The following is a 26,914-nucleotide window of genomic DNA, read 5'->3' as shown; positions in this document are numbered from 1 at the left end:
CTGTGGGACCATGGCAGCAGCGGTGCAGCTGCGTTATGCCGAGTCGTTTGTTTTGTGCTAGCTTGTATGTGAATATCATTAATTGTCACGGCATGGTATTTAAAACATGCGAGAGGTCAGTCAAACTGGAGACAGAGTTGTATGGTCGTAACTCTCTCTTTCCAAGCATTTATCTCGACATGTGAGGTCTGCTGGTTAATCAGTGGGGCACGTTAATTTTAAGGTGTGGTCAGATACCCCTCCTCTCCCCACCCCATACTCCCCAGGAAGGAATTAGTGTACCCCAACTGTCTGGGTATAGTGTAATCCATGGAAGAGTGCAAATGTGTTCAGATGTCTGCGAGCCTTGTAACAGAGGCGGAACGTGGGGACCAGCCCAGTATTTATCTAGTGGGATGTGAAGAACCACCTAAAAAGCTCCATCCAGGCTGGCTGGCAAAACGGCCCTCGTCGTTATTTCTCCATGCGGATTCGATCCGGGGCCGGCGTGCCTACCTGACCGACTCCGGGAAGCAGAGCATTAGCGCTCTCGGCTACCCTGGCAGGTCCTGTTGTATGATTGTGACTGTTGGAGAAAAATTGTTTGTTGATTCTGTTTCCTAAAATTATAATTATCCTTCTCCCAAATGAGTTATAAAATAACTGCTTCCAAGATTTCGATGCTGATACAGACGATATAGTAACTGTTTCAAATTTTCAATCTGTATTGTTTTGGGTCATGTGTAGTCTAATTAAAGTTGTAACAGAGGGTGTTGTATTATGTTTTTTTTTAATTTAATTTATTATGCTCAGCATATAACCACTTACGTTTCTCACTCCCTCCCAGATTTTGACTGTCGAAAGAGCGATTATTGTTTCACAATCGTTTAGTGCTTTATGTTTTTAAAATATCAGTTTTTCACACACCGGGGTAAATTAACCAGGATGGAAACAAAAGTCTATAGCCTGTAAGCTATAAATGGAACTGCTTAACACATCTCACGGAAAAGTGAGATAGATATGGAAATTCGTAACGAATTTGCAAAGTCACCCTTAGACAGTCAATGATTTAAAAAAGAGCAAGAAGAGAATAAAGAAAAACGACACAGCTTCAGAGCAGAAAGAAAACGTAAGAGAACGGCAAAGAGACTTGATTGGATAGGTAGTTCAAACTACCTAGGTTTTAGAATCCTCCCAAAAAAGGCCCTTTTGAGCTACAATTAGAAAAATAAATGAGTACATTATTGAACTTAATGGTATCGTAACTGATGGGAACGTTTCAAGAAAACATGGGCATAATGTCAACAAATGTTTGCGGTGAAGCTAAACAGGTTTTACTGAATATTTCTACAGAATGGTTTCAGTAAGCGTGGCCCAGTAATTGGACAATACGATGGGAAAGATGTGTTAGACACTGCTGCCTGACGAATAAAACAAGGTCCTGTAAGGAACAATCGCGTTCAAAGAAAATGGTAGTCATGGGGACAGTAGTGCGTTATTTGTTGGACGTATGTGAAAAGACGTATTTATTTCTCACTGGGAAGAGCTTAAACCAATTTCGTTTTATAAATATAATAATATTAGCACTCGAACATACGATGGAGGAACAATGTGGGAGAAGATCGACATTCTCAACAATTGTATTTTTTCAGTCTGATAGAGATTTTTACTTGAGAAATATGTGAACTTGTAATCACTGATGACAGTTGCTAGACGCAACGATGTCAAAATCTATAGAGCTTCAACTGCTTGCTAAAATAGTGAGGAGAAAGTGAAACAAAACTGGTGGAGAAGGTATATGAAGTTATTTCAGCGATTAAAATTGTCAAATTTCTAGACAACTTCGCAGGATGAGCACAGCTATCGGTGTGATGTTTAACTCGCGATGGCCTAGTAGTATGCACTGATATCAGTTAGGAATATTGTCATAAAGTAGTTGTGTCCTCTCGTGAGGCACGTTGGCACACAACTGTTGTCACTGGTCTTTCATATTTTGTATACTGGTAGTGGGATGGAGTTTGTCCCACAAGTTCTCGATCGAGGAAAGATGTGAGGATTTTGCTACCTAAGAAGTACCTCAAGATGACTCAGACAGTAGAGACGCATGCCAAGTGTGTACGAGCATATGTGTTCGGTTCACTAATGGCACCGTGTCACTGTGGAATGAAGGTAAAACACTGGCCAAATGGAAACCTACAATGAGGCCACTTCCACTCTCTGTCAGGAACTAATGACGCTGTCTCACACCAGTACACGGAATCTCAGTATCCTCCACAGCGATTGTGCATTATCTGGCGCAGTTCACTTCCTACCATATCTGGTGACAACATTAACCACGAAAAACAATAACGCATTGCTGTCACAGCAAATTGCAACATTAAGCATGTACGTACCTGCCCATGGTGTGAAAGTATTCCAAGTTACAGTGATGTCCCACCACGTGTTCTGGATACTCAACTTTTTTGTCAGGAAGCGTACATACTTGTACCACGAGTGTGTTCTCGAATATTTCTTCATTATTGTATTATCCTGCAATCAAATTAGTTGATTGTCTTGGTCGATGATGATATCTGGGTAACAGACGAAGCTATTTCGGAGATCATTCAGAACTCTGAAGATTGTCTCCATGTAAGCAACTGCAGCGAATTTAACAACGGTCAGCACAGCAGTTCCTGTCTCCGCTACCACTGCAATACGGAACCTGAAGAACAGTACGAGTTGATATGCAGATTCCCTTTCGAGCGACGAAATAAATAAAACGATGGATGCTATCGAACAATAAGTCGAAAAGTTGATACTAAAAAATAACTGTAAAATAACATTTTTGCATGTTTCCAAAAAAACAACGTAGTATAAATAGATTTCCAATGTAAACTATATGCTCATCGGAGTAATTTTAACAGAAAATTGAATTGTTCAACTATAATAAAATTAGATGTGGTCCGAAGTAAAACACGTTATTCGCATCTACTGTTTAATACGAAATCCTTTTACCTCTCCTGTAAGGTAGAGCTCCACAGATGTAATACGGTTAATGAAGGATTTGTTTACATAGACTATTATCTGCCGTATAAACTTCTTCTGACACTTGCTACTTATGAACAAACCGATAATGATATCAGTATCAAAGAGGTACAGATGAAGCCAGTTATCAAAAGTGATATGCTATATAAATGCAGGCATTTTCTTAATTAATTAAATTGTAAGGCATATATATTCAGTACGTCAGAACGCCAGATGTTAAAACGAATTTTTGTCCAACAAGGACCTACTGGCGTGTATGCACGTATTATAAGAATATATATCGATCATTACAGTTTGATACTAACAGCATTGTTTGTTTTGTTTCTAATAATCAAGTGCCCGAATATGGTCCAATGAGACTGAAACTACCGGCACAAGTACTTTACAAAATTCCTTTACACGAAAAATATACTGCTTCTCTCAGTTTCGTGTTACATGTTTTTCAAGTAATATGGAAGCTGCAAGTGACAAACATCCGGAATTTTGACCCAATTGTTTTCATGTTTTGGAACGTGTGATATCAACACCTGATGAAAGAAATATGAATAACCCCCTGAATTATAGACGCATATCCCCAACTTCGATATGCAGTAGAATTTTAGAATGTACACTGTGTTGAAACATTATGAGTTATCAAGAAAAAATGTTTAATTGACAAACAGCAAACACAGACAAAAAACCATTTTTGCGAAACACAACCTGTTCTTTATTCTCACGAAATAATGGGTGCTATTGACAGGAGATGTCCAATTGATTGCTTATTTTTATATTTTCAGAAGGCTTTTGAGACCGTACCTCACAAGCAACTTCTAATCGAACTGCGTGCCTATGGACCACCATCTTAGTTGTGCGACTGGACTCGTGTTTTCTTGTCAGAAAGGTCATCGAGTAAAACGAAAGTAATATCAAACGTTCCCCATGGAAGTGTTATAGGCCCCCTGCTGTTCGTGATATACATAATCGATTTAGGAAACAATCAGATTAGTATTATATATTGTTTTCAGATGATACTGTCATTTACCGTCTTATAAAGACATCAGATGATAAATTAAATTGGAAAATCATTTAGACAAGTTACCTGTTTGGTATGAAAAGTGCCAATTGACTCTAAGTAATGAAATGTGTGAAGTCATCTGCTTGAGGACCAAAAGGAATCAGCTAAATTTCAGTTAGACGATAAGTCACTCAAATCTAAAGGCTGCAAATGCAGCTAATTATTTAGGAATTACAGTTTTGAATAACTTAAACTGGAACGGTCACATAGATAATATTGTGGGAGGGAAAGCAAACCAAAGACAAAGATTTATTGGCGAAACACTGAGAAAATGCCACAGGTCTACTAAGAATAATATTTACACTAGTCTGCCCTCTTATGGAGTATTGCTATGCGGTGTGGGATCCGCATCACATAGGATCGGCGGAGGCCATTGAAAAAGTCTTAAAAAGGGCAGCACGTTTTGTGCTGTTGGCAAGTAAGGGTGTCAGTCCATGTAGATGACACGTGAAACGGGTTGCGAATCATGAAAACAAAGCCGTTTTTCGATGCAGCGGGATCTTCTCATGAAATTTCAATCACCAACAATCTCCTCAGAGGGTCAAAATATTTTTCTGACGCCAACATACATAGGAAGGAATGATCATCACAGTAAAATAATAGAAATGAGAGGTAGCACAGAAAGATTTCAATGTTGGTCTATTCTATGCGCTGTTGGAGAATGATACGTTAGAGAAATAGCTTGTTTCGATGAGCCCTCTGGCAGACACTTTGTTGGGAATTGCATAGTAATCATGCAGATGTAGTTGTACATGTAGTGTTCGCATATGCAGAGTCTGTTTCTGTGGCTGGGTGACCACTGACTGCACTGCGAGGGCCGGGGATCGATTTCAGGTGCCAGCGACAATTTTTCATTGGTGGGAGGACTGGAATAAGGTGGCATCAGCCTCGTGATGCCAACTGAGAGGCCAGTTGGCAGAGCTGTAGCGGCTCCAGGTTTAGCTGATGGGTATCACTCCAGTTGATCGGACTCTAGTAGCCAATCTGTGGCCAGAACGGCAGAACTTCTCCTGTTATCATTACGTATACGGTAAAATATGTCGGTAATTTGAGCTTGATTAAACCGCGGACAGCTCTTACGTGACGATTTATTAACGACCGCTGACCCTGCGTTAAAGCAGCATCTTTAGGTTGTTCTACATAAGCATTCTTATAACCTATATATTAAAAACTCATTAGGGACAGCCATTAAAAGTAAACCTAAGTAAAAGCGCTTACAGTAGTGTCACTTAGATAAGGACACGGAGACCCCCAAAACATTCGTTCTCACATAAACCAACCCCACCAAGAGGGAAAGTCGTCAACAAATAATAACCTGAGAGCATTAAGAGGAATGGTGTAGGGGATGAGGCACTATGGCAAAAAGAACTGTAGTCAGGGTAATAAATATGGTTAAAATGCAATACAAGAAGCATAAATAAGGTGCATCAGTGGAGCGTATGTCTGAGAACCGTAACGCATTAACGAGCCCCGTTACTACAATGATAAAAGTGAAACCACCATAAGGGTAAAATTATGTAAGATTAAAAAAGTGGGAAGCAAAACGTCAATTAAGCTGTGCATCCGCTTGTAAATTGAATGTAGATGAAGGACTAACCGTATTAAAACGTTATGAGGTTATAAGCTTTAAGACATTTACCAAAAACTCATAAGAGCCGAGAATATACATTACATAACGTGTGACCCCATTTGTAAAAGTAAACCCAAAAGCCAGAAGAACAGATTAATGAACCGCCTAACATTGCTTGAATGTCTAAATATACCAATACACAAATCTACATAACTTGTAGTTGGTTATCGCATGGGTAAAGCACTGGAAGTGGTCAGGTGTATACTTAGCTAGCTGAGATCGTCATACTACCAGAGGCGCAATTGTCCGATGGTAGACAACACGTGATAGGCTGCGCCGGGATTTTGGACTGCGAAGGCTTACTTGGACCTTAACAGTAGAACATTGTGTCTAGGAACCAAAGAACACTGTAAAAACAAGATGTGATTCTGATCAGGCTAGCACACTGTATAAGTGGTAACGCTAGAAATATACACAGTGAGGGAAAAGTTAGTAAAACTGAATACAAAAGTCGTCGGATCCGAGGAACTATATTCCATTTTTAGACAATTAAAATTACTTAGAATAATGCAGTGTCTTAGCTGCATCTGGTTATCTGAAGCGATAAATGGGAGTGTGTTCTTACTGTGAACTATCTCAACCTCCGCAAGAATGTAGAGAATCAGACCTTTCCCCTGACGTGCATAATAGGTATATTGTCGTCGAAGCTTGATAATGTATGTCCTGTTTCGCGAAGGTTTGTGCTTAACACTGACTTCGAGATGGCCAAATGGAAATGTTCACGGGAACATGTATTAAATAACCCATCAGGCCTGCCGATATGTTTCAGAGGACAGTCACCACATTGGCACAACGGCACTTCAAACTTAGAAGCTGTCAGTGTGAGTCAGCGTTATTTGATGGATTTCGAATTCATTGTATATATAGGGTGAATTTTAAAATGTAAGTAAATCTTTTATTTCAAAAGATACACAAGGGATAACAGTTTACATTTTATACGTTATTTTGACATGAATTAATTATTCCAAATAGATGATTTGCTTTAAGTTCTGGCCATCTATTTTTATACACTCGTCGATTACCACGCGGAGTTTGTCGTCGCTGTCTCCAACACGTGAAGGGGTACGGCGTGAATCTCTCTTTGTCTCAATGGCATCCTTTAATTCTGTAATTGAACCTTAGTACGTGGCTTATTGGTGTACACTTTATTCTTGCGAAATCCACGAACCAAAAAGTCACATAGACTGTGATCTGGAGAGAGGGACATCCAGTCAACACTTCCTCTGTTGAACATTACTTTCGCCAGAAACTACTTCCTTATTTCGGGCAAGTGTGAACACTGCCACTGTCTTGCCGAAGTAAAACATTTCAACGATTTATGCCACCACGGCGAAGTTCCGGGACAAGCAATTCGAGGAGCGTATTCAACTAACGCTCAGAGCTCACGGTGAGGGCTCTCATACATCCTTCTGCGAAGAAATAAAGCCCTGTGACACCAAATTTCTCTGCTCCACCACACGCAGTAACTCCGTCACAATGCAATGGCCGCCGCTGCAGTTGGAGGGGGTGGTTTAGGAACCAGTAACGACAGCTTTGCTTATTGACATTGCTGTTTAGGAATGGTTGAGCAGCATGTAACATTAAAATCACAGTCCCAAGTCCTTCTCCAATCATCTCCCTGATTACTTCAACAAGACGACTCCTTTTCACACAGTCTTCAACTCCTGAACCACTGTAATTTCGTAGGGATCGAAATTAAGACTCGGAAAAATGCGTTAACGGACAAATTTGATAAACCAATAAACCGACGTGTCGTCTTCCACATCAGCTGGTGCACTGTTGAATTGCATAACGAACAACGTCAACGTTTCAGGCTCACTGCCTCCCAGTTTGCTTTTTCCAAAGCACAACCTGTCTTACGAAAGATCTCAGCACGTAGCAGAATGTTTTTGGGGAATGGAATTGCGCCATCAAGTGAAACGTTGTGATCTAGACGGAACTTTCTCTGACAAGTGGACTGTACGGACTTCCCCTCGCTGATTTAATTCATATTGACAGGACGTGTAGGGCACAAGTAAGACTTCAACATATGAGATATAAAGGACGCAGCTCGTAAGTGTTTTCGAGAAAATCGAGTTTGAACATTTTAGTTGTGCTGATATACTTCGTATGGTCATAGGTTTTCCATCAGTCCCCGACCAAACGTTAAGCGCTTAGTTTTATGAGCGCGAGGTTTGAGGATAGAAATTCGCTTCCGGAACTCCTTTTTTTCATTTTATTCCCACGTAATTCTAACAACAGAAAGGCGTGATACGCAGCGAAGTTTCCCGATGACCGAGCACTGCATAAGAATGCAACGCAAGATTGTTTTGCAGTAGACATGTTGAAAAGACCATGGACATTGCAAGGACTTGGCGTTCATTGTAAGTGCTGATGTCGCAGTAATTATTGTTTCCCATGTTTCCATAATCAGTATCATCATGATTCCTACAGGTCTCCGTAGCTTACACATTATACTCTCCTCAAATATACATAAACTAACGTAAATAAAATGGCTATACCGATTTTATTTAAAGTTTTTGTTACCCATTTTTTTAAAATCTTATTTGGAAAATTCTTTTACCCTTTTTTTCGGGATAAAAATAATGAAAATAATAAATGAAGCATTCAATAATGCCGGTCTGCATAGTCATAATAAATAATTAATTGCAAAGGAAAACAAATGTAGGCAGGAATATTCGATCAGTGGACCTCGCGCCCCTGAAACTAACTGCTTAGCATACGTGGCTGCGGCCTTCTTTAATACTAGCGACAACGCAGTATGTGAGCAGACGTAAAGTGTTCAAACCCGATTTTCTCGAAAACGGTTGAGAACCGTTGAGGCCTGTGGAATTCGCGGTCGAGTCCTGCACATCCTGTCAATAACGAATCCGATTTTCTCGAAAACGGTCGAGGACTGTTGAGGCCTGTTGAATTCGCGGTCGTGTCCTGTACATCCTGTCAATAACGTATCACATTTTGAGGGGAAGATCGTACCCTCTCGTTGTGAGGAGTGGTTTCAGATTCTGCATTCACGATGGTCTGTACGTCGAACGCATCGTGTTTTGCGGTCCTAGTCTCTGTTTCAACTAAACTGCTGCTGAGAGTGGAAAACAGTCAGTGCAAACGTGTCCCTCTGCAAGGCTGACTCACCCACTACTATTCGACTCAAAAACGTCAGGTAACGTTGAATTACTCTGATGTTCGCTTTCCCTACATTTAAAAGCATTGCTCTGAGGTATAAAACACACAGACATTCCTTGTCACGAGACTGGCGCCAGTCTTCTCTGAAATCTTACCATAGTACCGAAGCCCATGGTAACCATGGGTCTCGGAGTTGTATTTGTCCAATTGTTGCTTTCGGCGGTACAGTACCGGTGCAGCGATGTAGGACGAACATTACGAGAAGCCAAGCGGCGGTGCCCGCGTCGGTCTAGAGAACGGCGCGGCCGGTGCGCTGCGGCGCCGCTAAACGGACGCCGTGGTCGGTGGTGGGGGAAACCGCGGAATGGTGGGGGGAGGCCGCCGCGCGGTGGTGGGGAGGCGGCGGCGGGGCGGCGGCGGCGGAGGGGCACGGCCCGGCGCCAGCAGTCGTCACCCGCCACCCGTGGTCGCCGCCGGCGAGGACGACGCCTGTCCCTGCCTGCGCCGCTCTGCGTCGCGACGCTCCGCGACGCCACCTCTGCACGTGGCCCTTAACTGCATGCTCGAACACTGTTTCGCTCACTTCGCAGCTCCTCACTGTCCTAGTCGAGACGTCCGACTGTCATTAGTCGACCACTGCGAATTGAGACTTCCACTATGTAGAGACTAGTACGGTACCGAGCAGAAAAACATTTGGTGGGTACCTCTTCACAGGTAGACAGCTACAGCTGTCAACGAAGTATGAGACAGTACGTACTTTGATGGCACATACATAAGAATGTAAACGGTGTAATGTTTTTATTTGGTATGTCTTTGGGATGACAGCAGTAAAATAATGCAGTGGGCAATTTTGGACAGGTGGCCTGAGTAATTACGCTCTCTTTACTCTGTTCGTCCGAAATCAGGGAATGCAGTAATTTGAGGTTGGATAACGTGGTAATAATTGGGAGTAATTAGGTTTGTACATACACGTCAGCTGTCAACACCTCGAGACCGTGGGCTGGCTGGCACACTAGGAAATGCGTGTCGGGGTCACAGGCTGTCCGGCTGGCTATTGTAGCAGGCGTGCTGCCAATGAAAATTGACAACCTCGCCGGCCGGTTGGCGACGGCACTGGTCAGGCTTCCGCGCATCGACCAGCGAGCGGCAAGTCCGGCGCCCCTGTAGCTGCAGCGTAGCGAGATGAGCGCGTGCCCCTTCAGCAGGGCGGCCGCGGCGCGCGCCAGGCCGCGGGCGGCGCCCGGCGCCGGGTCCGCCACCGGCAGCGTCGAGGGCGGCGGCGGCGGCGGGGGCGGCGGCGCCGAGCGGAGGCCCGCTGAGGACGCGCCCGAGGAGGACCAGCAGCACGCGCTCAACCTGCGCCACCTCAGCGAGGCCGTCGCCTACCTCACGCACCCGCCGGTGAGTACCGCCAAATGCTGTACTCCGAAGGCAGAAAATCTGTACTGCTTCTGTTTGCCAATTCAGGGGCTTTTTCGTTAATAAGTAGCGACTCCGGTCACGAAAACTGACCACGGCACTGATGGTTGTGTGCTGACTAGATGCCCCTCCAGACAGTGAAACGTCCCCTTAGAAAAATTATAAATGACTGTGCTGATAAACCTCTAACGATATTTGATTTTCAATCAGCTGAGCAAAACTGAACGTACTCAGACAATTCTCTCTTTAATTATGCTGATCATCACTAAACTGACACACAATATTATATTTAGCGCAAGGCAATCTGACTTTCAATAATCCCTACAAAAGACTGGCCCTGACTAACAATAACCTATACCTTTCATGAATCACGTACCTCACAAAAATCATCGTTACTCGAATTACCGCAATACAGCGAGATCCAATACTGCTAGCTATATAAAAGGTTCTAACTACTGAAGGCACTAACTACTGATAGGCATAGTTAGCAAATGAAAGATTTTGATAGGGAACAGACAAAGTATTTACCTTAATAGTTCAAAATGGCTCTGAGCACTATGGGACTCAATTGCTGTGGTCATAAGTCCCCGAGAACTTAGAACTACTTAAACCTAACTAACCTAAGGACATCACACACATCCATGCCAGAGGCAGGATTCGAACCTGCGACCGTAGCGGTCGTGCGGTTCCAGACTGTAGCGCCTTTAACCGCTCGGCCACTCCGGCCGGCCTTACCTTAATAGTGTTCAATATATCTGACATCCAGTCTTACAAATTTCCTTTTTCTGACGGACACACGTCCAGATCGTCCGCTCTCAAAACTCTGCCATCTCTCTCCCCTCATCCACCACTGCTGGTGGCTCACCTCCAACTGCACAAAGCTACGCGCTGTTCACATCCAACTGCCCAACACTACACAAGCGAATATTCCAACAATGAGTCCAACCAGCCACAGACTGCACACAGCACAGTCAGTGATTTTCATATAGAGCTCTAACTGGCGTTACCAACATAAAAACCTAAACAGCCTAATTACATAGCCCCCATGCTCCCCACAAAAACTTTACAAATTATTTTGGGCAGCGCCCAATACATATTTTTAATTTTTTTTTATTTTAACGCTAACATATATATCAAGTGCACATAACAATTGATACTCTGTTGGTCAACATCAAAAATTGTCCACTGTCCATACGTCATTCATCACAGCAGTAATTACATTGCACAGAGTCTGATCAGTAAAAGAAAATGCACACGGAAGTAGTGGTTTTCCATGCAGTCTTGAAGAACACTATTAAGGTAAATACATTATTTGTTCTCTATCAAAATCTTTCATTTGCTAACCATGCCTATCAGTAGTTAGTGCCTGTAATAGTTAGAATTTTTCATTTAGCTGGCAGTATTGGTGCTCGCTGTATTGCAGTAGTTCGCGTAACGAAGGCTTTTCTGAGGTGATTCATGAAAGGTACAGGTAATTGTTAGTCAGGGTCATTCTTGTATAGGGATTATTGAAAGTCAGATTGCGTTACGCTAAAAAAGAATATTGTGTGTCAGCTTAGTGATGGTTAGAATAAGTAAAGAGAGCAATGTCTGAGTACGTTCAGTTTTGCTCAGCTGTTTGAAAACCTAATAATGCAAGAGATTTATCAGCACAGTCGTTTATAATTTTTCTAAGGAGACGTTATATTAGCACTTGCGGAAAGTCGCACAGCATCGGTTATTTACTGACAAGACCTACAATGGGCTTCGAACACCAGATCATCTGGCACCTTCGAAATCCGACCAAGAGGTATAACTTTCCTTGAAAAAAATACTGCCACCTGCCACTTTTTATTATTCTTGTGTCTTTCATCAAGAAACGTTTCGATCTGTCACCCATACACGACTGCACATAGTACGAGGGCTATTCATTTATTAACGTCCGATCGGTCGCGAAATGGAAACCACAATTAAAATGAGAAATTTAATAGAAAAGCATCCAAAGTTGCAAGGTTCACTTTTAATCACTTGATGACTAGTTTAACGTTTGGATTGATATTCAGATCACCCAGACAGTCAACATATTTCCGAAAATACAGGTATCTGTATCCTCTTTAACTGTTTATTTCCACTTTTTATACGTATAGCTTTGTTTACTCGAAATGTATCTCGACAGATATCTGTATGCTCTGTAACTGTTCGTTTGCAATGTATTATACTTATATGTTCGCCATCTTTACGTGGTTCTTATATTTTCTGAAATACCATATTGAAAGTATGGGTGATATGGAAATGGGTGTCAATCCGAAACTATTCATCAGTAAATAAAAGTGAACTGTTGTAGCTAGGCAGTTTTTCTGTTATATTGATTAACACAAGTTGCTCTCCTGCAATTAATCCAGCATGCTCAAAGTTCGTAAAAGCAAAAATTTTTTATTTACAACAGCGACCGACACCTGCACATACTGGACGCTCCGACTTAGACACTTTATCGTAGCATTTGGCCAACTGTGCAGCACCCTCGTCACAGAAGACAGCCGCCTGTACTCTCCGCCAATTATCTACGCTGATCCGCAGCTCTGTTCTGTGCCAGTATGTTGTCTTCATAACCAGCCGGTCACGAGAGCAAAGATGGACATTGGAGGGAACCAAGCCCGTACTGTGCAGTGGATAATAAACACTTCACGCTGCTGGAACATCTTTACGTGCTCACTGCGCGCTCGGAACTGAGAAATGCGGCGCGACGCGACACTGTTGATCACATCTGTGCGAACCTTCATCAGATTTGCACTGTGATTGCCATGTCAATACGAATCAGGCCTTAATAAACAAACATCCCTCATATTTCCAAAATGAAGTGTCGCCAAGAAACAAATACTTTAAGGTAAAACATTGCCTGTGTAATGTTCGTTCCTGCAGCCAATTTTTTGGTCCATGCAGATACCTTTATGTTCTCATTAGGCACTTTTTAACATGTGGTGGATAATGCCCTTGGAGTTTTGAAGATCTTTTGGACCATTACCATACCACTTACTTCTAAATTCAAGTTAAGTAAATGATTGAATTTACCCATTCAATGTCAGAAAATAAAATACCATTTACATCGTTTCGAGTAATGTTAATTTGGAAGATTTTAAAATATATATGTATAAGCGCCTCAGTCTAAAAGTTCCGACTAAATAAGGTAAACTTCGTACAAAATGTAACCTCGTGTTTATATCCCCAGAATAGCATTCACTACCACTAAAAGGAAACTTCTGTCGGTGAGGTGGTTCAGCATAATGTTCATCTGTAAAACCATAGTTTCCTTATAAGATCATTCACAGCAACTATTCTCCCGAAGCGCCTACGTACACTGCAAAACGTAGCAGAACATACCGTTACGCTGTCACTGCAGTTCACTCAAAGTACACCGACGAACACAGTAGCCGCTGATGTTTGTCTCGTCCATTTGCTGCAGTTTTCTGTGGGAGAACAGCAGTTCTTAATGAAACTGTCCTTTTAAACCTTACGGTCATGGTCGTAAGACAATGCAGGTAAACCTTGGTAGTCGTCCCATGATATAGGCCTACTCGTGTCTTCCTGGATACAACGTTTCTGTCCATTAGATTTTGAACGCTGCTTATGCCCTGTGCAAGACAACAGTTCGGTTGGTTACAACGTGTACCAGAAGGAATACTTCCGTTTAATTTATTTACTGTTAATAAACGTAAATATGCCACCCGGGAAACTTGGTACCTAAAATTATTTCGTATATGGGGAAGCTGCACCGTTATAAATGCAGTCAATAAAGATATTGTACTAACAACAATATGAACATATTGCGCCAACTAAAGGTAGTTGAAAGCCAAAAATACCGATTAACACAAATAAAGCGGTACAAAAAGTGGCTTACTGCTGTATTTGTTTCTATACTTTAATTCATAACTACGTTGCTCAGTCACCATCAACATGGATAAATTAAAATGTATTACGTCTGCAGGATGAAGATGGTCAGTAAGCCTGCTAAGAGGTGACAGTATGGGGCATCCTGAAGGGAAAAATTAGAGATGCGTATCGGTGTCGTATCTGTACCTATTCGAAATTCAAGACACTTCTCTTTTTGATCCTATCATTGTTTACACCAAGCATTCTACTTTGTCAAGTTTAGGAGTGTATATTGCAAGGAGCAATTGAATCACTGAGAGCTCTTAATTTAGAGTCATCTACATCTTCCTCCTCCGTGACAGCTTCAATTACCAGCATCCGTGTAACTTCGGTGAATAGCAAGTTTATATCGCTTTCTCCATTCGTCATTGTACATGTATCCAGCTATCAATGCACATGCGTACTACGGAAAGTCGGTAACTGATTACTGACAAAGTTTTGCACCTGAAACGTGTGCCAAATCTCTTTGTTACTGCCTGAGGGAAATTAAATGTTTAGAAATTTGAGGAAAAAATGGTTGCAACAATAAAATTGTTAAATAAAACAAGTTGTTTATGATGTACTCTTGTCTCCTTTGTATTCTACATATATTTAAAATGACTAACACCTGAGCCTACACTAATGACTACGATGAACTCTGCTGAATACACTTTATATTGTTTACATTCCGAAGTTTAGCGACGTCTTGTTACATTGGGTTGCTTCACTGTTCATCGAAGGCAGAAGTCCGCTGACACTTAATTTATACAACATGTGGAAAAGCTTCACTACCACTCCTCAGTTTAATAAGCAGATTGCAAAGGAATATCTTTGACGTACCCTTTTAAGTATAAGATATAATGAGTTCGCGGCTTTTATTCCTATTGTGACAGAAACTCTTTATTTTCTAAATGTTACAAATGTCAGACAAAATGAACCTGTGTAGCGTACAGTATTCTTTGGAAGATACAATGGTACGGTTACATCTCTGAATGAAAGTCCACTCCACACACAAAAACCTTTTAGGCACAACATCGTTCCAAAGAAGACGTAAGACCATTTTTAACAACACTATACAGAAGACGGTTTCATCATTTTACCGTCCTCTTTGTGCTATACTGTGTATCATCGGATCAAGTGATTTCTCCTAAGATGCTCACATCATTCTTGTATCTTGTTTTGAGGCCACACAAAATGCTACAATTTAGCACGTAGAATGCGGCAAACTCTAGGACTTCTAAGCAACGCTCAATCATTCTTTCTTTGGCAGGTTGCGCGGTATACGTCCAAGTTTCGCCTCTAAATCCAAGATGCTAGAGATTGTTTCCACATGGTGCCTTTCAGATATCTTGTTGTACGGATCACACATTGTGCCTGAGATTTCGAACCTATTGCGAAATCGTGAAACCGCACAGCAAATTGAGTTTCATTGCGTTAAAGTGCACCGTACTCTCATTCCGTTGCAGCTGTGTTTCTGCGATACTGTCAAGGCCACTTTAAATTTGCTGCTGTTAGACCAAAAATTACATCATAATTGACTAATTTAGCAACCGCGATTTTCCGGCATTAAGGTATATATGCATATTTAGACATGATACGTACCTTTAGGTATTACACTCTTTAAAATTTCCTCTCGAATACTACGGATCTCTTCGTCTCATCAGTTATGCTGAACTTTAATCTCTAAAAGACTGATGGCTTCATTATCAGAGATTGCAAAAAAATTATGAGAATCAGTACATAATACAAGGTGGTGCACAGAAACGGATACATTTAAATCTGATATTCGCAGCACTGTAGACGTTCAGAAAACGGGGAGAAGACGCCAAACTGTCAAGTGGCAATTTAGGACAGTTCATCTCAATGGCGCAATGGAACGATGCAGATCTCGCGGTCGCCGTGAGTGCCTATTAGTTACATGATGATAGCGTAACAGCTGCACAGAGTTTAGGCGCTATTAAGAGACCCCTCTGCCTGCAGTCAGTTTCCTTCATCGCTCACGATCAAAACGTGGGGTCGCGATTTCGAGAGAATGGTTCGGCTGTGAAAGGAAGTCTAGACGGCTTGTGTTATACCCAAGAAAAAACAGACGCTGTGCACGCTGCAGCGGCAAGGAATCGTCATAAAAATTACCTTCTTTCGAACAGGCCTGGGAAGGCCAACGGTACCGACCGGCCGTCGGGTCATCGTGAGCCGATAGCGCCCCTAGATGCGGATATGGTGGTGCATGTGGGCAGCATATCGCTCTTCCGGTCGTTGTCAGCTTTCGTGACCGGAAGTCATCATTATACAGTGGGAAAAATTGTTTCTACATTGGGGCTCGGAATTAGTAGCATGGAAGGAAAACTCCATATCCTTCAATTTCATCCAACAGGATTCCGACTGTTCAAGAACTGAAACCTAATGATACTCTTCGTACAAGATTGTGAAAACCTGTTGGCTAAAAGCACTGAGGTAAATAAGTTCAGTGAAAATATTCCTATGTTAGATGGATCCCATTTACTCTTAAGTGGATAAGTAAATAAGCAGAAAATGCGTTACTGGGCACGAGTAAATACTGCTGCGCTTCACCAGTGTCAGAGTTAGTGTATGGCGTGCGGTGTCGTGTAGTGTCGTGGAATCATACGTCCTTACTTGAAGGAAGCTCTGCTGTCAGCGTGATGTCTGAAAGTTGTATCAACAGACAGAGACATATTTGGTTCCAAGGCTTCAGTTCTCTTCCAGATAACGACATTCGGCACACCTCCTTCCAACAGAATGCAGCCACGCCGCAGATTATCCTACTGTCTACGGCTGTTTTGCTACCGCACAAGTTGAGTACTTCTGACACAGGTTCGCCTCCCCTGTCTCCCCTGTTTAAAGTAAAATTTCTCCATTTCTTTAAGCCAAAAATTGGATGGTCAAAGCGGAGAAACAAACACTTTCCCAAGCCTTAAACTTGACTGCCACTTCAGCAACTGCAAACCTGGAGATATTATTGGAACATATGACCTACTTTTCGCCAATTTTAAAATTTTCTACTTCATAAGGCATAGTGAATCTTGTTACATCAGATGTTGATTAAGCACGATGAATAAATCCCAAATGCTCTTGTCATATTCGACATCCATCTTATGAAAACAGATAATCACAAGCCATGTCTTACGATGCACCGGCCTCGGTGGCCGAGCGGTTCTAGGAGCTTTATTCCCGAACAGCGCGACTGCTACGGTCGCAGGTTCGAATTCTACCTCGGGCATGGATGTGTGTGATGTCCTTAGGTTAGTTACGTTTAAGTAGTTCTAAGTTCTAGGGGAGTGATGACCTCATAGTGCTCAGAGCCATTTGAATCATTTGAACTTACGATGCAGTTCCGTAATATTACAGGTGTGCAGATCACGTCGCAAATGTAGCGGCCCATTACCTTAAGGCTCCTGGCGACGTAAACGTTGACTTGTATACAATGAAGCACAGCAATGCCATCTGGTTTGCAGCAGTATACATATGACAAAAAGCACAAGTCAAAGTTGACATTGAACTGTCGAAACCTAGGTCAAGATTTCCAATAAACCTTTATATGCAATTTATTGGCTGAATTTTTTCAACTTCTCCAAGTTCACTTTCCGATCAAGTTGGCGTTCACGTGAAGTAATGGACTTGCATTCGGAAGGACGTCTTTTCAAACACTGTCCGGCCATCCAGATTTAAGTTTACCATGGTTTCAGTACATCGTTCGAGGTAAACACCGGCACGGTTCATTTGCAAAGGACACGGACTTTTTCCTACTCCTTATTGCTGCTATTCAAACTTGTGCTCCGTCTCTAATGATCTTGTCGTAGACTGAACAAAAAATGGTTCAAATGGCTCTGAGCACTATGGGACTCAACTGCTGAGGTCATTAGTCCCCTAGAACTGAGAACTAGTTAAACCTAACTAACCTAAGGACATCACAAACATCCATGCCCGAGGCAGGATTCGAACCTGCGACCGCAGCGGTCTTGCGGTTCCAGACTGCAGCGCCTTTAACCGCACGGCCACTTCGGCCGGCGTAGACTGAACACAAAACACTTGTCAGCCATAAGTTTTTAAAAAAATACTCACCCCGTGTCCTGTAGTCTGCCGCCTGATTGTTCAGTGCTGTTACATTCCCCCATTGTAATGAAGACTCCTGTTCCCAGCTTGCTGCTAGAGCACGGTGACGTGAAAACAACAGCCATGACTTTGCGTTGCCGCTGCGGCACGCTGGTCACGCACAGCTGTCTGCGAAGCCACAAGCTGCAGCGGGCGGGCGCACTGCCCACGCGTCACTCCATGCCACGTCCCCCTTCTGTCAGCCTTGTACGTGCTCCAGCAACGGACGTCTCTGCAACGCTAACTTGTGCCAACACTGTGTGGACAGACACGGCAGCGGACTCCAATGTAGAACAGGACGCAAAGGAGTTTTATACTTGGAGTAGTAGCGCAGTCTTTGAGGGATAAAATTTTATTCGCTGGTAGCTCAGATTCCAGGGCCCCGCTTCGAACCTATCTTCTGCAGTGGGGTCTCCTCCCAGTTGAGGCAGGCGTTCTCTGTAACTACGGAAAAATTCGATTTGCTGGACGCACCTTGCACCCAAAAGACCAGATTTTAAACCGCTCTTTTTTTGTTTGCGTCACCTTACACAAGACATTGTGAACACTTTCTAGTAAAGATCGCCATCAGTCCACAACACCAACCGAAGATCACTATCCACAAAACATTTCTCGTAGGTACAACGAAGAGAATACAATAACAGGGCACACTGCCCGTTTGCACTCAATTAGCATGGTAATATCGACGCAGACAGTATGAAACCGATTCCACATTAGGGGTGGGAAAAACCGACCGGTTAAAACCGTAACTGGTATTTTAGTTCGGAATAAAAAATGGTTCAAATGGCTCTGAGCACTATGAGACTTAACGTCTATGGTCATCAATCCCCTAGAACTTAGAACTACTTAAACCTAACTAACCTAAAGACAACACACAACACCCAGTCATCACGAGGCAGAGAAAATTCCTGACCCCGTCGGGAATCGAACCCGGGCGTGGGAAGCGAGAACGCTACCGCACGACCACGAGCTGCGGACAGTTCGGAATAACCCGTAAGTTTCGGTGTTTGATCTCGGTTGTAATAGGTTTATTTTTTTTTTTACTAATAACCGAGCCTTTATTATTTTTTGCTAACAATCGGGTAAAGACCCGAAATAGGAATTAGCCATAGCAGCAGTGGTAAAAATATTGGTATTACAATAAACCATTTTGTAGAGGAAGTAACTTTAATTCGTGAAATTTCCATTATTTTGAAATATTGCGTTGTTATAAAAATGGGGAAACTGATCAGCGCTATTTTGATAATGCTGATAGAGACGAGCAGTAAATACATGGCGTAAGAGTAGGGGTACAGCACTGCTGAGACAATGCGGAACCTGTTACCACGTGGCGGGACCTATTGGATGGTAGGCCTGTACATGCAGTGTAGGAGATTTGCCCTATTTGGCCTGTATGGAAGTTTCTCGCTGTCGTTGTACTTTGCATTACAGAGCTGCACCACCTCTAGCCTAGAAGTATTTAATATGGAGGTACAAATGAAGTACATTGCTCCTTTTTCTTTAAAGGACTGAGAACAGGAGGAACCTCAACAAACCTGCGACATCATAAGCGGAAATTTAAAACTTAAAAGTTCATTCATAGTTTACAATAGCTGATAGTAGCTTATCTGTTGTCGTGTCTACATAATATGCGTTTAACCGTTTGTAGCACTTGGAAACGGACAGTTTAACGCGAAAAATAGGGTTGCCAATCTCAGTTTCCACCCCTTTACACTCTCTGTTCGTAATCCCCAAACATTGATATGCTTCCTGATTACAAAATGATTTTTGAGTAGGGTTTTAAAAAAAATAGAGTAACTTGGAGAACTCAGCTGTTCTTTTCTTTTTTTTTTTTTTAAGCACTTATAACTTTTCGTGGAAAGCACGAACTGTGGACGGACAAAGGTTTGTTTTATTTGTCTGTTTAATTTAAAATTTTGATCCTACATATGATGTCCGCAGCTCGTGGTCGTGCGGTAGCGTTCTCGCTTCCCGCGCCCGGGTTTCCGGGTTCGATTCCCGTAGGGGTCAGGGATTTTCTCTGCCTCGTGATGACTGGGTGTTATGTGATGTCCTTAGGATAGTTAGGTTTAAGTAGTTCTAAGGGACTGATGACCGTAGATGTTAATTCCCATAGTGCTCAGAGCTATTTTTTTAACCTATGTATCACGAAGCTTCAATCTTTCCTCGAGTTCTGCCTCGGGCAGAGGCAGTTTCAGGTACGTTTTTACAGTTTGACGATAATTTATGCATTTGTAGTTTTAGCTTGACGATGTCCACTATGGAAAAACGGTAGTTGCAGGTATTCTGAAGAATGTTGGGTTATCCCGACTGAAACCTAGGTAAATTCTAGGTAAACGGTGCAACTAAGGCTGTTGATTATTACAATTAAAATTAATTTTTATTTTGAGTGGTTTTAGCATGCAGGTTAACCTGGCGTTGAGAAACATCGACATAACCAAAAACCGGTTGTCTCAACGATAACCACCATCCTTACTCCATGTGATCAATTTGACCTCTAGGAGTACCTCACTAACAGTAATACTCCCCTTGCCTCAGTCCATCGTGATGCGCTGGAACAGTGCGCAAGAGGAAACGTGGAATGGAATCTGGATTTATAGAGTCGGGTTGCCCTCACATACGAATTGCCTGACGCCTGATGATCGCTGCAGGAGTGACAGAGGCGGCCTGGTAGCCACAACATATTTCAGGGATACAGACAAGGGGGTGAGTCAAGTTTCTGGGCCGATATCATGTAAGGATGTCCGAGGCATCTCACTGCGGTCGAGCATAATCTGAGGGCTACGGCCGCGCCGAGTGGTCGCGCGGTTTGTTACGTCATGTCACAGACTGCACTGCCACTCCCGCCGGAGGTTCGAGTCCTCTCCCTGGAATGGCTATGTGTGTTGTTCTTAGCATAAGTTAGTTTAATTAGTGTGTAAGTCTAGGGACCGACGACCTCAGCCGGCTGCTGTGACCGAGCGGTTCTAGGCGCTTCTGCTACCCTCGCACGTTCGAATCCTGCCTCGGGCATGGATGTGTGTGATGTCCTTAGGTTATATAGGTTTAAGTAGTTGTAAGTCTAGGCGACTGATGGCCTCAGATGTTAAGTCCCATTGTGCTTAGAGCCATTTGAACCATTCGACGCCCTCAAGAGGTTGGTCACTTACAAATTCACACACATTTGAGGGTTACGCTTTATCAGGACGTGTTCCCCATTCCCCACTCATTTTTCTAGAGGGCGCAGCACCAACACAATGCGCAGACCTTATAACGACTTCTTCCAGATGACGAAATTCAGCAAAATGGATTGGCACGCAGTGTCTGCAGAATGCGTGACCATGCTTTGGATAAAATGAAGCTTGCATGTATCATCGCAGGACGCTTTCTTTCTCATCGATGCCCTCAGGCTATCCTCCATCGAAGACTTTGGCTAGCTTGAGCAGCAACTTCTAGGCTATCGTTATGACAGCGTACCACTGAGGATTTCTGCACTTCAACGGAATGGATCAATACTCTAGCGATCATAGTATCAGACTTTCAGTTCATAGATGCGATGCGATGTGCACCGTGAAACAAAGCAATCTTGATTTGGTTTATTGTTTTGCTCTTATTTCACACTAAACCTGTTTTCATGATATCAGAATGTTTATACTTTCCTTCCCTGTTCCCCATGAATCTATGCTCATTCACGTTCACCAAAATACAGGTACTTTAAAACTATTTTTGAGCAGTTTGTTAAGAACAAGGCAACAAGCCTTAAACTTTTTGAAAGAACTTGTTTGAGCGAACACGGAAATGAAAGTAAACGAACATCGGTAAATGGAAACGCCGACGTAGAAATGGAACGATTATGTTTCCACCTAAAGTATCACACGGAAACGGCTTGAAACTTTGATATGGTAAGTAGATATAAACGCCTCACCCCAAATAGAGGAGAGAAGGTACTACATTCCGTTGAACCAAAACGGGATGTCCGCAACTGGTGTTCCAGCGGTTAGCGTTACTGCCTAAGGATCACGGGGTCCCGGGTTCGATTCCAGACACCGGCGGGATTTTCTCCACTCCGGAACTGGATGTTGTGTTGTTCTCATTATTTCAACATCGTTCGAAAAAGTGGCAATAGTGACCTGTGAAAAACCAAATCTCATCTTCTTCATCACTCAGTCGGGACAGAGAGGACTGAACTCTCTTTTGTGCACTTATAAACATTTATTTCTCTTAGGATATTTCTTTATGTTACAGATGGCTTGTACTTTAGTATTCATAGTGGTTAGACTGCTGCAAACGTGATTTACCGTCACAAGCGACGCGTGTTAACTGATCCACTATCCAGTGGCATTGCTTGCCATTTGCTACATACACTACTGGCCATTAAAATAGCTACACCATGAAGATGACGTGCTACAGACGCAAAATTTAACCGACAGGAAGAAGATGCTGTGATATGGATATCAGAACATTCACACAAGGTAGGCGCCGGTGGCAACAACTACAAAGTGCTGACATGAGGAAAGTTTCCAACCGATTTCTCATACACAAACAGCAGTTGACCGGCGTTGCCTGGGGAAACGCTGTTGTGATGCCTCCTGTAAGGAGGAGAAATGCGTACCATCACGTTTCCGACTTTGATAAATGTCGGATTGTAGCCTATCGCGACTGCGGTTTATCGTATCGCGACATTGCTGATCGCGTTGGTCGAGATCCAATGATTGTTAGCAAAATATGGAATCGGTGGGTTCAGGAGGGTAATACGGAACGCCGTCCCGGATCCCAACGGCCTCGTATCACTAGAAGTCGAGATGACAGGCATCTTATCCGCATGGCTGTAACGGATCGTACAGCCGCGTCTCGATCCCTGCGTCAACAGATGGGGACGTTTGCAAGACAACAACCACTTGCATGAACAGTTCGACGAAGTTTGTAACAGCATGGACTATCAGCTAGGAGACCATGGCTGCGGTTACCCTTGACGCTGCATCACATACAGGAAGGTGTACAAAACGACGAACCTGGGTGTACGAATGGAAAAACGTCATTGTTTCGGATGAATCCAGGTTCTGTTTACAGCAACATGATGGTCGCATCCGCGTTTGGCGACATCGCGGTGAACGCACATTGGAAGCGTGTATTCGTCATCGCCAAACTGGCGTATCACCCGGCGTGATGGTATGGGGTGCCACTGGTTACACGACTCGGTCACCTCTTGTTCGCATTGACGGCACTTTGAACAGTGGACTATACATTTCAGATGTGTTACGACCCGTGGCTCTACCCATCATTCGATCCCTGCGAAACCCTACATTTCAGGAGGATAACGCACGACCGCATGTTGCAGGTCCTATACGGGCCTTTCTAGATACAGAAAATGTTCGACAGCTGCCCTGGCCAGCACATTCTCCAGACCTCTCAGCAATTGAAAACGTCTGGTCAATGGTGACCGACCAACTGGCTCGCCACAATACGCCAGTCACTACTCTTGATGAAGTGTGGTATCGTGTTGAAGCTGCATGGGCAGCTGTACCTGTACACGTCTTCTAAGCTCTGTTCGACTCAATTCCCAGGTGTATCAAGGCCGTTATTACGGCCAGAGGTGGTTGTTCTGGGTACTGATTTCTCAGGATCTATGCACCCAAATTGCGTGAAAATGTAATCGCATGTCAGATCTAGTATAATATATTTGTCCAGTGAATACCCGTTTGTCATCTGCATTTCTTCTTGGTGTAGCAATTTTAATGGCCAGTAATGTATTTGCGTGTCTTATGAGGAGTTGCGTGGCCTTTGTATCCCATTTTCTGTTATCTCCTTAGACAGACTGCTAGTAGAACTTAGGAACTCACGAGACATTCGTTCATTTGATTTAATGCTATCTTTTTATTACCGTCCTAAGCCCTACTGTCGTTGTCCGGCAGTACATGAGGATTCCTGGTCTTGGCTTACCTGTACGTTTCCCTCTTCATGATCACATTACCAATAGTTGACTTGCACAGCTTTAGATGGGGTGAGATGGCTATGACGGATCTGTTAGTCAAGTGACATCCAATACTTGTCCAAGTCGGAAGTCACTAACAATCCAGACCGATCAACTCAGATATTACTGCTTCTGTACTGGCAACACAACATCCCCCGATTCCTTCTGTATTCGTAAATCCACCTGTGTTGGTACAATGTAGTCGGTTTCGCATAACATAGTGGTATCTAGATGTTTTTGATCAGAAGTGTCCACACGCACCCGGTATAAAAGGGCAAATACGCATCGAAATTGTCGTTACCAAACGCTCACATCCCACAGACTGTCCAAAGAAAGTAACGATCCCTGAGTAAGGTCCTAGTAACTTCAAGAATTTGGGTTTCTGCTGAAGGCTTCATAAACTGGATGAGACTGCTTGTCCATGGCAGCACAACTTCATCTAATGAGCGCCACTGGCCCAGCGGTTAAGCCCAAGACACACGCTTGTGGGGAAGCTGTTACGAGAACCAGGCGAAGAGGCCTTACGTTTCCCAAGTTGGGGTTCATTTTGAAGCAGTGATATGCTGATGAAAAAAGATCTTGTCGGTAACAAACAGGCCGGTGTAAGAATTACACTTAAAGTTTGTGACACCACTTATTCGACGCAAGTTTGTTGGAAAATTGGAAATTTGTCGTAACGTCTTATGGGACGCAACTGCTAAGGTCATCGGTCCCTAAGCTTACGCACTACTTAATCTAACTTAGACTAACTTACGCTAAAGACAACACACACACCCATGCACGAGGGAGGACTCGAACCTCCGACGGTGGGGGGGGGGGGGGGGGGGGAGAGATGGCCAGGCCGTGACAAAACGCCTGACGGCGCGGCTACCCCGCGCGGCACAAGTTTGTTGCCAAATGTCAAAAATGGTGAAAAGTGTGTGAAATCTTATGGGACTTAACTGCTAAGGTCATCAGTCTCTAAGCCTACACACTACTTAACCTAAATTATCCTAAGGACAAACACACACACCCATGCCCGAGGGAGGACTCGAACCTCCGCTGGGACCAACCGAACAGTCCATGACTGCAGCGCCTAGACCGCTCGGAAGTTTGTTGCCCGTCGTAAATGTTACTTCAGTTTCCTGGATTACAGTGCCTCTTGTAATAAAGGAAAAATGTATTTTTTAGCTTCTCCGTATTTACCCGGTAGACAAAGGAAACCTTAACATTTTAGTTGAAATCATATGCAGCTCCCTCCGAATTTCTCTCGTAAATACGTCAAGACATACGTCGAAGGAAAAGTATACTACAAAAAAGTAATAAGTATGCGTGATAATGAAATGAGAACTCATTTCTTCAATAGAATGTCGTGAGCGTCACAAAATAAGGTGAAATTTAATCACAAAGCGTTATACAGACCACCTGGTCCAACCCCCGGAGTTGCAAAAGTACATAAAATAACGATTCACATTTCAAAGTAAAGTAATAAATCTGGAAGCTCTGTTTCGTAAGAAAACTGCTGACAGGGAATATCCTTGCACTTAGCTCACTGTTACAGTATGGAGAAAAACATAACTCGGTCATAGCAGGGCACAGTAAAGCGACCAACACTTCCTAAATCAGAAGCTGCTTCAGGTCAGTGAGCGTCAACTAGGATTGCTGAAAACTGAATAGGAGATTTAATTTTTAAGCGCTCTTATTGCCTCAAATTACATTTTCTGTAATAAATACTACAAATTTCCGCTTGCAGCAAAGATAGAACGTTGACATCGCCAGAGAAGGGATGACGGACGACTCTCGAAAATTCCTGACGAGCTCTGGACGATTATAGCGGATTCTCGCCATCAGGAAGTCGGAGGTGAAAACTTCTGCTGTCTTCATTCGTTGGCTGCTATTTCATGTAAATGCGTATTAGAGTGAACGGGATGCGTTTTAAGATTGATGCTGTTTGAGAATCATAAAAATTGAGTGGGCATGTAAAACACAAAACAAAGCATTATTACAAACAATAGTCGATGAATGGAGTATGCGGAAGATCTCTGAAAAAAGAAGGGACGCCTTAGAAGGACAAAAGGTATTGCATCCTGAAATAGTTAATTTCGCGCTGAAGGAGCAGAACAGTCGTTATACTGTAAGGGCAGCCGAAGAATAGAGTACTGACATTCATTTATACAGAATGTGCGATGAAGTACTTACGTATGGATGAAACGATTAGCGCGAGGTATGGGAAGATGGAGGGCATCGATAAGCCAGTCGAAAAATTGATGATAAAATATAACAAAAAAAAGGTCGGTTCACTACTGAGCATCTCCAAGCTAATGGTATCGGGCGAATTTTGCTTCGCTCAACATTAAATCGATTTTCATTTGTCACTATTATCAGCCCATTTTCTGAACCCACTAAACTGTTTAGCTGGGAGGCATGCCGTTTACGGAAAACTTCCAGATTTGTATTGACAGTCGACCCCATCTTAAGGAAACGGCAGTTCCATTATCTGAATGAGGACTTAGAGGCTTCTGGAAGCTATAATTGGTCTTCCTTCTACAGCACATGATAATTCGACTGGTAGTGAAAACGATGTGATACAAGAGATCTACAAAAATATGGACACACACCCAAAACACATCACCATGCCTAATACTGTGTAGAAAAACCATTGGTTACAAAACAGCACCCAGTCATCAGTAGTATCGGATTGGATAAATTCTGATCCTTTATGATTTTCAAGGGAATCTTACTCCATTTTCTGCAAAATAGT

General features: G+C 43.0%; 1 protein-coding gene across 1 annotated transcript in view; it reads left to right on the top strand.

Annotated features, from left to right (window-relative positions):
* Positions 1-10,097: 10,097 nt before the first annotated feature.
* Positions 10,098-26,914, top strand: part of LOC126412934 (head-specific guanylate cyclase-like) — a gene marked incomplete at its 5' end in the record, with an annotated part of 516,083 nt that continues 499,266 nt past the window's right edge. Inside the window, one exon of the mRNA XM_050082825.1 lies at positions 10,098-10,211. Coding sequence (XP_049938782.1) covers positions 10,098-10,211 — 114 coding nt within the window. The remainder of the gene's footprint in view (positions 10,212-26,914) is intronic.

The sequence above is a fragment of the Schistocerca serialis genome, chromosome 7, assembly GCF_023864345.2.
Source record: "Schistocerca serialis cubense isolate TAMUIC-IGC-003099 chromosome 7, iqSchSeri2.2, whole genome shotgun sequence".
Taxonomy (NCBI): Eukaryota; Metazoa; Arthropoda; class Insecta; order Orthoptera; family Acrididae; genus Schistocerca; species Schistocerca serialis.
Note: the sequence above shows the minus strand (reverse complement) of the source record. Positions and strands in the feature narration are given on the sequence as shown.